A 12,829-nucleotide genomic window follows, 5' to 3' on the forward strand; every position below is an offset into this window, starting at 1 on the left:
CACATTTTCCCCCCAGAAAAGAAGTTCACCAATATTTTTGCAAGGATTGTGAAATTCGTTAATAGAACAGTCAATTATTTTACTATATCAAGTGCAAATAGAGTTCCTGTAGACTGCAGCAACATTGGAACAGAAATAAATGGACAAAGTGGACAAAACCCTGGCATTTTATGCAATTTTTTTGAGACATGTGTTTCTGAAAGATTAATATCTGTACGGAATGATCATAATTAAATACATATAAACAATATCAGTTTTTAGGAAATGTAAAAAATGTCATGTCAGTGTGTTTCTGTTATATAACGGAGGATCAGATGGAAGCAAAAGCAGGTAAAGCAGCTTTAATGAGCAAATAACAATACAAAACGTAGAGCAAAAAGCATAAAAGTTAGTCAGGCCAGGGTCAGGTGCTCAAACAAACAGACCGGACCAGGACCGACAGAGAAACAAAAACCAGAGAATCGAAACCAATCAGTGGTTTTGTATAGACAGAGTCAAATGCAACTGAATGTATACTTTACAAAGACTATACAAACAAACTCTCTCTTTTAAAGGGTGGTGTGTGCGTGTGTGTGTGCGTGTGTGTGGGGGGGGGGGATTGGCAACAGGTGTGTATGATGAGAATTCCAGGGATTGTGAACATGTCTGTGTGTTATGTTGGGAGTTGTACTGCGTGGCAGCCATGTTTGTAGGCTGAGGTGCCTTATGGGAAACAGAGTCCCTGGTTTGCAATATGACAGTTTCATTGATTGCATGTGGTGAGTTGAATTAATTATAACCTACAATTCTTGTAAAACTAGAAGTCGAGGGGCTTTAAATATTGAAGAAAAGAACACGGTTTATTAGATGCTTTTAGGGTTCTTTATTCGGGTTCATTTGATTAAATGTGATTTGATTATGTGTGTATCGGATTGTGATAGGGTTTATTTACTTTGTTTATTTAATTTCAATTTTTAAGGTGGAACATTGTAATAATAAATTACAAAAGAGTAATTTAAATAAAAAGAGATAAATTACCTGAGTGGAAGTGTAATTCCAGGTGAGTTACTCGTTTGCGTTGTAACGGTTTGTAACATCTCTTTAAAATTATAACAGTGTTTATTAAAGGTGAAAAAATGAAAACAGTAAGGAGTAAAATACACAAAAATCACCCCAAAATAAACAAATACAAAAAATTGCAGGAAGATGACAGGACATAGGTTTCCATGGACCTGGTTTCCAGGAACAGAGACCAGATGCTGCTTCTGATTTGTATAAGTTTGTTTGTTTATCTTGAGATTTTTAGTATTGGTAATAACTGGGTTCATCCAGTAGCATTTTATTGGATGAACCCACTTCACTGTTGGTCCAGACTGTTCAATAACATAAAGCAGTGATGGAAGAACCTTTCTGAAGAAGTCTTTCTGGAGGTTCAATCCAATATGAACCTTTAATTATAAAATAATTTGAAAAATGCTTCAGATCAAATAGCGACACCTGCAGGTGAAATGCATAGCTTAATTGTATACATTGTATATCCATTCCTGTCACTACAATACCGATCAACCCTCACAACAAACATCTTTAAGTAGTGTAATACCTGTAAGTAAAAACTAATAGCCAATCCTTGCACAGAAAGCAGGAATATGTCGGTTCCAAACAAACTGATTACTATTAGCTAACCTAATACCATAAAGTTTGGGTCCTCAAGCAGAAACTATTTTACCATTACACTGTGGGTTTGTTGGTCTTTTTTTGATTTCTCAAGCTTCCCCTTTTCAGGGTAAATGTCAAAGGACGTTTCAAATTGGAGAGAAGTTAAACAACCAGTGCTTCCTCAATAAAAGTAGAGCAGTTGATTTCCTAGTTAAAGGAGTGAAAGAAACATCGGAGTTTTGGGTTTCTTGTCTGATTTGTTTGGGTATACATGTGCTGCTTTGATTGGTATATAACAGGTTATAACAGATTGGTGTATAATTTCGGACACCTGTAAGCGAAACACCTCTTCTTGTAGGTTTGGTCTCAACCATTTGCAAACCAAATACAATTCCTACAAACAGTTTCAACACTTTCAGTTTCATTTCTCTGAACGTGAAGGCTGTAACAGAGGAAACACACCGAGATAGACCTTACAACCAAGAACCAGAAAAAGTCATGGCGTCTTCTCACACTGATCTGGAAGAAAACCTCAAATGCTCTATTTGTTTGGAAATCTTTAAGGATCCAGTGGTTCTGCGTTGTAGTCACAGCTTCTGCAAGGAGTGTCTCGAGAGCACCTGGTGTCAGAAGCTGGTGAAGGAATGCCCTCTCTGCAGACATACTACAAAACGTTCTCCGTTTAAAAATCTGTCTCTTAAGGGTGCGTGCGAGTCTTTCGTGGAGGAGAAGAGACGCAGGATTTCGGCACAAAATCAAGGTGTTCTCTGTGACGTTCATGGTTTGAAGCATGAGCTCTTCTGCATAGATGACCAGAAGCTGGTGTGTTTGAAATGTGTGTCTCAGGACCATAAAAAGCACAACTTTTGCAGTATCGACAAAGCAGCTGAGGAACACAGGGTAAAGTAGTTTCAGTATGAATTTTTTTCCAGATAATTAATAATCAAGTTCTATCAGTTCTGGGAAAGGTATCTGCCCCCTTCCTGATTTTTTCTATTTGTATGTGGAAACCTGGGCATCACACTCATATGTGGTCCTTCCCCAAACTCCTGGCACCAAGTCTGAAGCACATAATAATGTTGAATGTCTTTGTATGCTGTCATTTGTATGTCTTTGTACAGCATTAATACTATAGGGTGTAGCGCCTGACCTCACTAATGATCTTGTGGTTGAATGAACACAAATCCCCACAGCCACGCTCCAAAATCTTCTGGAAAGCATTTTTCAGAAGAGTCCAAATCAATATTAATGACCATGGTTTTGGAATCGGATGTTAAACACGCCCATATGTATGTGATGGCCAGATGTCCACATACATGTCTTTTTTAGATTGTATACTAAAAGCATTTTTATATCTATTGTATATCTAAAATAACATCTTTATTTTCAGAATAAACTTCAAAAACCTTTGCAGGAGCTTGAGAGCAAGCTGCAAACCTTAATTAACAAAAAGGCCACCTTCGCCACCATAGCTAGAAAACTCCAGGTATTTGATATTTGTGTAATGAAATAATATTATAACATATTGCACTTATTTGGGGGAAAACACAGGGAATTGTCCTCTTCCACAGGCTCAGGGCCAACAGACAGAGACACAGATAAAGGAGGAGTTTAAGAAGCTTTATCAGTTCCTCAGAGAGGAAGAGGAGGCTCGATTATCTGCACTAAGAGATGAACAGAAGAAGAAGCAGGAGAAGATTATGGAGAAGACTGCAGAAGTTGAAGGATTGCATACTTCATTATCTGAACAAATAAAAAAAATTAAGGATGACCTAAAGCATGATGCGAATCTTTTTTTACATGTACGCATTTTATCTGTTGTTTTCAGATGTATTCTTCTCATAAGAAAGGAAAGCTATTCATATAGTCTGTTTTCTTTTTTTGTTCACAGAACTTCAGAGATACGGAGGAGAGGTAAAATTCATTATTTTCATACATCAGTGCTGGGTGCAAAAAGAACTAGACATCCATGTTCATTTCTGCCCTAAATTAAAGAAACAATGGGAACACGGTGGCTTAGTGGTTAGCAGGTGTGTGGCACACCTCCAAGGTTGGGGGTTTGAATCCTGTCTACGCCCTGTGCGTGCGGAGTTTGCATGTTCTCCCCTTACTTCAGGGGTTTCCTCTGGGTACTCTGGTGTTCCCTGAGCTCCCTGGGATTGGCTCCAGGCTCTCCTGTGACCCTGTGTAGGATAATCAGTACAGAAAATGGATGGATGGATGAATACTATCCACCTTGGGTAATATTCTCCATACCACCTCTAAATAGTGTTTGGGTTATTTTAGCTCTAGCTCTATAATTTCCTAATACAGTATAACCAGTTGAACTAGCAGATGTAGTTAAGCCTGAACAATGCTGCTAAGCTGCACATCTTATATAATATGTCTGCCTATCTTTATATGTGTGTTTCAGAGTTAAGTTCACAGTACCAGATCCAAAGCTTGATTTAGGAACTTTAATCAATGTGTCTAAACACGTGGGGAATCTGAGATACAAAGTGTATGAGAAGATGAAGCACCTCTGTCCTTACTGTAAGTGAATGAGCACAAATATACTTTAGGCTTTTGTAGTATTTATTTCGTAAATACAGTGCCGTACATTTCCACAATTTTATGTTACAACCAAGAATTGAAACAGATTTATAATTGGAATTTTAAGCCTTTACTCTCATCCAAAAACAAACTTGAGCATCTTCAGTTTACCAGACACTACTGGAACTTCAAACAGCCATATGGAAAAGTACCTCATGCCCACGGTTAAATATGGTGGTGGATCTTTAATGTTTTGGGGCTGTTTTTCTGCAAGAGGACCTGGACATTTTGTTAGGGTACATGGCATCATGGACTCAAATATCAACAGATATTAAATGAAAACCTGACTGCCTCTGCCAGAAAGATTCAAATGGGCCGTGGTTGGTTCTTTTAGCAGGACAATGATCCAAAACATACATCAAAATCAACACAAAAATGGTTTACCGACCACAAAATCAAGATCCTGCCATGGCCATCCCAGTCCCCTGACCTGAACCCCATAGAAAACCTGTGGGGTGAACTGAAGTGGAGAGTCCACCAGCGTGGACCTGAAATGTGAAGGATTTGGAGAGATTCTGACAGAGGCACTGTCTCAGATCCCTTGCTATGTATTCTCCAACCTCAAAGTCCAAGGCAGACTAGGGTCAAATGATCAGGCAGACAGGCTAAACAAGGCAGACAGGCTAAACAAGGTAGACAGGCTAAACAAGGCAGAGCAGAGAATCAAGGTCAAGAGGGTAAACAAAGTCAATAACCAGAAAAGAAAACATGAGATAAGGCTTGGAAATACGACTGAGACTAGACAACTGAGTGTAATAAAAGTCATAGAGTTCACAAAGCAAAGTCTCTTTTATAGCATAGTTGTGAGTGCTGTGAATAGGAAGCAGGTGTGCATGATTAGAATGAATGTGAATATTCTGGGAATTGCAGTCCATGGTAGCCATGTTTGTAGGCCACCATGCAGGATGGGAAATGTAGTCACTGGTTTGCTGTGATATTACAGAACCCCCCCCCACCCCCCACCCCCCCCCCGGGCCGCTTCCCTCAAAGCGCCAAAATACACTCCCTCCCCCGGCGGTCCTGGCACTCTGGGCAAAATGTCTTCACTGCAGGCTTCTCAAGGAGCCAAGGAGCAAACATGAGGCTGGGGCTGGTTCACCGGGGTCATTAGGCGAGATCCATTCTTGGGAAGCGTTGTCAGCTTTAGATGGGGGCTTGACTTGGTGGGCCATCTTGTCAGCCTTTCTTTCTCCGCCTCAGTGGAGCACGTGGGGGAGCAACTTCCTCAGCGGCGCACGGTGGGGGAGCGACATCCTCAGCGGAGCCAACTTGGTTGGCTGTGTCAACAGACTCAGGCGTGAGCAGAACATGGTTGTCCGTGTCAGCAGACTCGGACATGAGCAGAACTTGGTTGGCCGTGTCAGCAGACTCGGGCGTGAGCTGATCTTGGTTGTTCGTGACGTCGGCTTCAGGCATAAGCAGAACCTGGTTGGTCATGATGTCGGTTTCAAGCATAAGGAGAACTTGAAAGGTCTTGTCAACTGACTCTGGCATGAGCAGAACCTGGTTGGTCATGATGTTGGTCTCAGACTGGAACATGGCGTGGAAGGTCACATTGTCGGTCTCAGACTGGAACATGGCATGGAAGGTCACATTGTCGGTCTCAGACTGGAACATGGCATGGAAGGTCACATCATCGATCTCAGACTGGAAAGTGGGGTGGAAGGTCACATCATCGATCTCAGACTGGAACTTAGCATGGGGGGTCACCTCGTCGACCTCAGACAGGAATGTGTCTTAGGAGGCCGTCTCGTCGATCTCAGACAGAAACTTGACTTGAGAGGCCCTTTTGTCGACCTCGGACCAGAATTTGGCTTGACAGGTTGTCTCTTTGACCTCTGACAGTAACTTGGCTTGAGAGGTCGTCTCTTCGACCTCGGACAGGAACTTGACTTGACAGGTTGTCTCTTTGACCTCTGACAGGAACTTGGCTTGAAAGGTCGTCTGTTTGACCTGGAACAGGAACTTGGCGTGAGCAGAGCTTGGGTTGGCCGTCTCTTCATCCTGGGACAGGAACTTGGCTTGAGAGGTCGCCTCTTCAACCTCGGACAGGAACTTGGCTTGAGTGGTAGTCTCTTTGACCTCTGACAGGAACTTGGCTTGATAGGTCGTCTCTTTGACCTGGGACAGGAACATGGCATGAGCAGAGCTTGGGTTGGCCATCTCTTCAACCTGGGACAGGAACTTGGCTTGAGGGGTCGCCTCTTCGACCTCAGACAGGAACTTGGCTTGAGAGGTAGCCTCTTTGACTTCTGACAGGAACTTGGCTTGAAAGGCCACCTCTTCAACCTCAGACAGGAACATTGCTTTAGGCTGAAACCCTGGAGATGAGGTCGCCACGTTGACCTCCAGCTGGAGCTCTGCAGAGGTGACCACATAGTGGTTCTTAGGCAGGAGCTTTGAGAAGGACATCACTCAGTTTGCCTGCTTATAATAGGTGGTGAACTGCAAGTCAGGTTCATCTCTGAGGCAGGCCTCCCCCAAAAGCTCCTCCAGGATGGCCCAGGATGCTGAACTGCTGAACACCATCACGAATAGTCCCACAAACTGAGTTGAATTCTCAAGTCCCCTGGATCCCATGGCCACTAGATTCTGCACCCACTGGCGTGCTGGGCCACAAAACCAGGACAACAGGAACCTTAGCCAATGCTTTTCCCTGGGCTTGGGATCCATTAGGCTTGCAAAATAGATCTGGCAGTCAACAAGAAAATATTCAGGGTAGCCTGATAACCCATCATAAGGCTCTGGGAGATCTACAACAGTCCACTGAGGAAACTGGATAGAACCAGCAGCTGGGACAGTTTGCTTGGTTCTCCTAGCATGATGTCTCCTCTTCTTTCCTGCTGCTTCCATGTTACAGGCGAAGTACTCTGTCACGTAATGTAGGCGCAGGACAGAAGCAAGTGCAGGTATGGCACTTTAATCAACCAATAAGGAGTACAAAGGATCAGGCAGAAAACAAAGTCCAAGGCAGGCTAGGGTCAAACTATCAGGCAGACAGGCTAAACAAGGCAGAGCAGAGAATCAAGGTCAACAGGGTAAACAAAGTCAATAACCAGAAAAGCAAACATGATATAAGGCTTGGAAATACGACAGAGACTAGGCAACTGAGTGTAATACTTCACAAAGTCATAGTGTTCACAAAGTCTCTTTTATAGCGTATGTAAATTTAGTCACTAACTTTGAGTCAAGAAATAATGTAAATGAGATATAATACAATAGTACAGTTCTTAATATTAAACATTTAAGTATCAAAATTGTATAATGAGCACCGGTTTGTTTTGGCATTTTTAGATCCAGTAATTCTGGACCCAAATACCAAATCAACTAACCTTGAGGTATCTCCAGATTTGACAAGCATCACTTGTTCAAGCCAGGTGTTACTGACCTCTCCAGAAAAACGCTTCTGTTACATCCTGGGCTCAGAAGGGTTCAGCTCAGGAGTGCACACCTGGCAGGTGGATTTGGAACACTCAGAACACTGGGCTCTGGGAGTTGTTACTGAATCCACTAAAAGATTGCAAAACCTATCCAACTGTTCTATGCTCGTAAGTTGTATTAAGGGTAAATGTTCTTGGACCCCAGTAGCACCCAAGATTAAGAAAGTGTGCGTTTTTCTGGACATGACGAAAAAGCAGGTGGTCTTCAGTGATCCTGACACTAATGTCACAATGATATCATATCAGTACAAATACACTGAGAAAATGTACCCTTGCTTTTTTCCACTCAGCCGAATCCCACTGAAGATCTTGCCATCCGTGTAAAGGTTGGTGTAATCAGTCAAGCCATGACTTCCACAGTCCTCACAGGATTTATATCATACTTTCTAGATATTTGGATGATGTCATTGTTTTGTTTTTGTTCAGATTACGATTAGGCTTTAGTTGTATAATCAGGACGTTCTTAGTTTATGACGCATCCTATCTGTTTATAATTAGAGAAAGCATTAGTAGATAATGGATTGCTGGGAGCCTTATTATCTTTATTTACTTAACATGCTTTGCATATTAATCTTTATAACTAACATGTGATCTTTAACAGTGTATTGAAATTTTAAGCTTTTTTTAAAAGTATTTTTTTTACTTTGGTTAATGGGTTCCTACATTTCCCACAATGCTATTTGATTACCTCCTGATAGTGCTGAATGTAATCCTAGCTTCAACTGCCTAAAGAGGGTTGTGCAGGGGCTCTTTAGTCCTTTAATCTGTCCAGCTCTCTCGCCTCCTCATCTGTACAGTCTGCTCAAACAGATCAGCTTCCAAACTTTCTTGCTAACACCACCGTCCACTAATCATTATATAGATTGCTATAGAATCCTATAGAGAGGAGTATCTTCCATAACTCAACGTTGTACAGCTGCACTGCATTCTGGGACTTTGAGTCCAGCATCTCTACTACTCTGCTGGATGTCTCATTAATATGATGTTGAACAGTGAAAATTGAGTGAGAAAAGAAGGGTTTTTTTTCTTTTCCTCAGTCTTCTCTGGTGAAACTAGTTAATTGTTGGGAATTTCTGATTTGCAGTAGCTGTAGTACCCTGGACTTAAACACTGAACCTGGGAACCTTGCTCATGGGGCAAACACCAAGTTCATGATACTAATAGGAGGTGCACTGTTTGGTTTTATCCCAACCTAAACACTGCCTTACTGAGATCCAAAATAAACATATATTTCTGTAAGCAATACAAACAAAAGCAATATACTTTCATATAAAGAGCCCTTGCTCCTTATAGCGCAGGGGTGTCCAATCGTATCCGGAAAGGGCTGGTGTGAGTGCAGGTTCTCATTCCAATCAAGCAGGAGCCACGGCTGAGTCTATTGAAAGCCAAGATCAACTGATTAAACAGGTGGAATCAGGTGTGTCTCCTGCTTGATTGGAAAGAAAGCCTGTACCCACACCAGCCCTTTCCGGATACGACTGGAGACCCCTGCTATGACCCATGCTATACCAGTAGCATTGTAAGTACGTCCAGCTTTATAGTAGATTCTTGTATCATGTTCAGACGAAGTTTCTCATCTTTCTGGAGTGTATCAAACCCAACAGTCAGCTTGCTCACTCAAGTCACATTAAATAAAAGGTAGAAAGCTCTCCAGAACGTTCCACAAGGCTTCCGTTTCAGGAGTCAAATAAAGTTACAGTATGTTCTGCAAGTTCCTGTTTGCTGTTAAAATTTCTGAATGAGTACCACCAAGTGTGGCCCGCTACCTCACAACAGCATGTACAATAACTCCAAGGTGAAACTACTACATTTTAGATTCATAAAGTTCATATTTTATTAACTTTGTTTGATCATTTGATACATGATAAACAATCGTTTTGCTGCATGTTCTGTATAATAAAAAACAACAACCTATGAGCAGTGTTTGGAGTCTACATTTATTCATGTGGATTATACATCATGCTGTCCACACACAGCAAAGAAACTACACGCATGCAGCTGATATGGTAGTTTATAATAACTCACACACAGAGAAACATTGCCTGACATGCTATATATAGAACCTGCAGGGTAACCTGCAGGGTAACACTCACACACAAACACACACACACACACACACACACACACACACACACACACACACACATGTTGTTATCAAATGTTGATGTTCCTCAGACAGGCAGATATAAACACTGCACATACAGACACTACACACACCATGCAGTTGTTAACACACTGTACATGGATGTACACATGTGTATTAATGTGTCTCATCTCAGCTTCTCTGTGCGTCCTGCAGGGGGAGCTGGAGACATTAAAGAACATACTACAGCAGAGAGTTTTGTGAGTCAGTCTTCCATCACATCCCGGTACTCTAATATTATAAACTCTCCTGTGCCAGATTTGTTTCAGTTATTTAACACTTTTATTTGACCTTGTTACTGTTAGTCAGAAAAGAGTTTTGTGTTCATGGTATAAACCGATCGTCATGTCATTTGTGTAGCGATAGTTACATACGTTATGACACAATAGGCATTTTATTAAAATCAGTTTAAAATGTTTAAGACTACGACGTCTATTTATCTAACAGGACACCGAAAAAGCCATGAAGCCAGAGGTTCTGTTACAAAACGAGGTTTCACTGATCACACTGGAAGAGAAAGTTGCAGGTGATGATAAAGACTTTAAAGACATTTCTATTCATGCAAAAAATTACACATTTTAATGCTAATCAATTTAAAAAAATATATTGTCGTGTAATGCTGAGAATACGTAGGCCAAAGCAGCGGCTCTCAAATATGAAGGTTACGTTTACGTTTGAGTTGATATTTATTAACCTGTTCTTGACTGCTCTCTTTAATTGAAGGGGTTTAAACTAGGCTAGCTAGGCTAAATTACACCACAGCGCTGCTTAGTTCTGGATCATGATTGGTCAGAAGATGTTGATTAATTTTCTAGAACAGCAACTCAGACAGTAGCGCAGGTTTATATTATTACCGCGCTCGTTTGGCCATGCTATCGTTTCTATAGTAGTGTGTAATCGCTGATATGGTGATATTACGTTTTCAATAAGGAGACGTTTATGTAACATGTATGGAAGGAGTCTCCGGTGTCAGAGGTAAAGCTGTAACTTTACGTTTCCAACATCTTCAGGACAGAAGAGTTTACGCTTCTTTACGGTTTCTCAGTAACACGACAAACTGCGTTATTTTGTCTAATTAACTTCAAGTGAGATAAAATGATCATCTTCAGGGTGGTGACAGTAACTAGAAACAGAAATACAAATAAAAACGTGCAGTACTTTGTGGTACAAATGTTAAAACTAAATCTCCTTGAGCAGTCCTAATAATAAATGTGTTTATATGTGTTTCCCATCCTACTTCCCATGTTTTACAGCACTGACACACCCGATTTAGCCTCTTCAAGCGGTTGAAACACACAAACACAACCATTTAATTTCACAAATGTTATGACTTTAACCAACAAAGCGTCGACCCTAATGAGAAAAACAAAAATGAAACAATGCAAAGTGCATTAAAATGTGTTTTATTAAGTCTGGAGAAGTCATCAGTACCAAATCAGGGGTTTATCTCACCCTGAGCTTATTTACGTAACACTATGACCTCAAAGGATTGATTTTTAACAAAAAAGTACACACATACCTGAACATTTCACAATAATATTTAAAAAAAATCCCTTCAAAAGATACAAAAGTTTTTTAAAATAAAATAAACAAATGAAAGTATAAAGTAAATTACACATTCATAAGATGGCAAAATAAAAACAAAGCTCCAGACATAAGAATAAAAGTGCTCTCTGATAAAAATCAGTCTCTGTGTGCATTCAGCAGGGTCCAAACATCCAAGTCCACCATCAAGAACCATTTTTATCTGAATCATTATCAAAAAGTTAATACATTTGATTTAGCTTAATATTTTAAGAGCAAAATCCTCACAGAGAACAAAAAAAAAACATAAATATCCTGCCTACATGGTATTTGGTTCCTTTATTCAAATAATTTCGACACCATATTCGATTCCAACATATGACACTACTAACACACAGTTGGTTTTTTGTTGCCGTCTCAAGAACTAACCCATGACGCTGACTCCAGGTGGACCCTACTGCACGTCTGATACTAGTTAAAGATACTACTTATGAAAAACGAACCGTTTAGGAAGATCTTAACTGGGTTCTGCTAACAAGGAACGGTCTTACGTTAAAAATTTGTAAGTGAAACAATCGTAAAAGTTGGAAGATGCAGGTTTTATATTAACGTTACATAGAAATGGTACCAACAGTGTATGGAGTAGAAAAGCACAGGCTCGAGTTTGTGCTTTTGGATTGTAGCTAGCTAGCAAAACAAGGTTTCAACATGTGAAAACTTGGTCAATTTTGGAATATCTTCTTCTTGATTTTTAAAAAAGAAATAAATACATGTATTGAAGCATTTAAACGCTTGACTCTGTTGGATATTTGTTTGTCTGTCTAAAGTACCCTTTGTTTTTTTAACCACAGATGAGCATAAAGTGATAGGTAGGAATGCATCATCATATGGCAGACTTGTTAGATATTATATTATATTATATTATATTATATTATATTATATTATATTATATAAATAGTTCATTCCCTCCATCTTGAATGGCTCAGAAGTGGACATCCTTAAACAGCTTAAGTCTGTCTTATTAGCTATGGACATGATGAGCATGGTTTTTGTTTCTTTTATTCCCCTTAATTGGCCAAAGTAGAAACCTAAAGAGTCTCTCTTTTCATTGCTTGCATGCGAAGCTAGTGGCCACTGCAATTCACTGAATGGAAGAATTAGTGTAACCACTTCTGGCTTTATTCCAATTAGCTGGATAGAAGATTTGAGTATTTCTGCAGGCAATTCCTATTGGCTAGATGGAAGAAATATGCATTTGTAGATCAGTTCCCATTGGCTGAATAGACAAGGAGGGTTGTCCCATGTCTGTGCCCATTAGCCTGACTGAAAAGGTGCATCGCTTTTATGAAGCTTTCTACTGTCTACTGTAAGTCCTCCTGCTGTAGAAAAGTTCAATGCAACTTGAAAAGGTTTCTGGCTTCATATCTGGGATTCTCCTGTGCTCGGTGCACTCCGGAGAGGCCGCTGAAAAAGGTCAAACGTTCAAATGTCATTA

At 40.5% G+C, this 12,829-nt stretch overlaps 2 protein-coding genes across 3 annotated transcripts in view; one reads left to right on the top strand and one right to left on the bottom strand.

The window, feature by feature from the left end:
• The first annotated feature begins 1,896 nt into the window (after positions 1-1,896).
• Positions 1,897-7,941, top strand: LOC108258768 (E3 ubiquitin-protein ligase TRIM17). The gene is made up of 5 exons (XM_017457660.3): positions 1,897-2,535; positions 3,026-3,121; positions 3,207-3,437; positions 3,527-4,167; positions 7,522-7,941. Exons 1-4 carry the CDS (start codon positions 2,134-2,136, stop codon positions 3,551-3,553), a joined length of 756 nt encoding a protein of 251 aa, XP_017313149.2. The 5' UTR covers positions 1,897-2,133; the 3' UTR covers positions 3,554-4,167; positions 7,522-7,941.
• A 3,256-nt stretch (positions 7,942-11,197) lies between these two features.
• The window catches only part of LOC108258422 (adhesion G protein-coupled receptor E5), a 16,169-nt gene continuing 14,537 nt past the window's right edge, over positions 11,198-12,829 (bottom strand). For both annotated transcript variants that reach the window (XM_053676123.1, XM_053676122.1), the window contains one exon: positions 11,198-12,798. In XM_053676123.1, coding sequence (XP_053532098.1) covers positions 12,754-12,798 — 45 coding nt within the window. In that variant the 3' untranslated portion in view covers positions 11,198-12,753. The remainder of the gene's footprint in view (positions 12,799-12,829) is intronic.

The sequence above is a fragment of the Ictalurus punctatus genome, chromosome 26 (assembly GCF_001660625.3).
Source record: "Ictalurus punctatus breed USDA103 chromosome 26, Coco_2.0, whole genome shotgun sequence".
In the NCBI taxonomy this organism is placed as follows: domain Eukaryota; kingdom Metazoa; phylum Chordata; class Actinopteri; order Siluriformes; family Ictaluridae; genus Ictalurus; species Ictalurus punctatus.

What these genes read in the sequence shown, in the direction of transcription:
- LOC108258768 (XM_017457660.3), top strand. Translation starts at nt 2,134, where the DNA reads ATGGCGTCTTCTCACACTGATCTGGAAGAAAACCTCAAATGCTCTATT. An exon ending in AAGCAGCTGAGGAACACAGG is followed by an intron (nt 2,536 to 3,025) that starts GTAAAGTAGTTT and finishes CTTTATTTTCAG; the next exon opens with AATAAACTTCAAAAACCTTT. An exon ending in ATGCGAATCTTTTTTTACAT is followed by an intron (nt 3,438 to 3,526) that starts GTACGCATTTTA and finishes TTTTGTTCACAG; the next exon opens with AACTTCAGAGATACGGAGGA.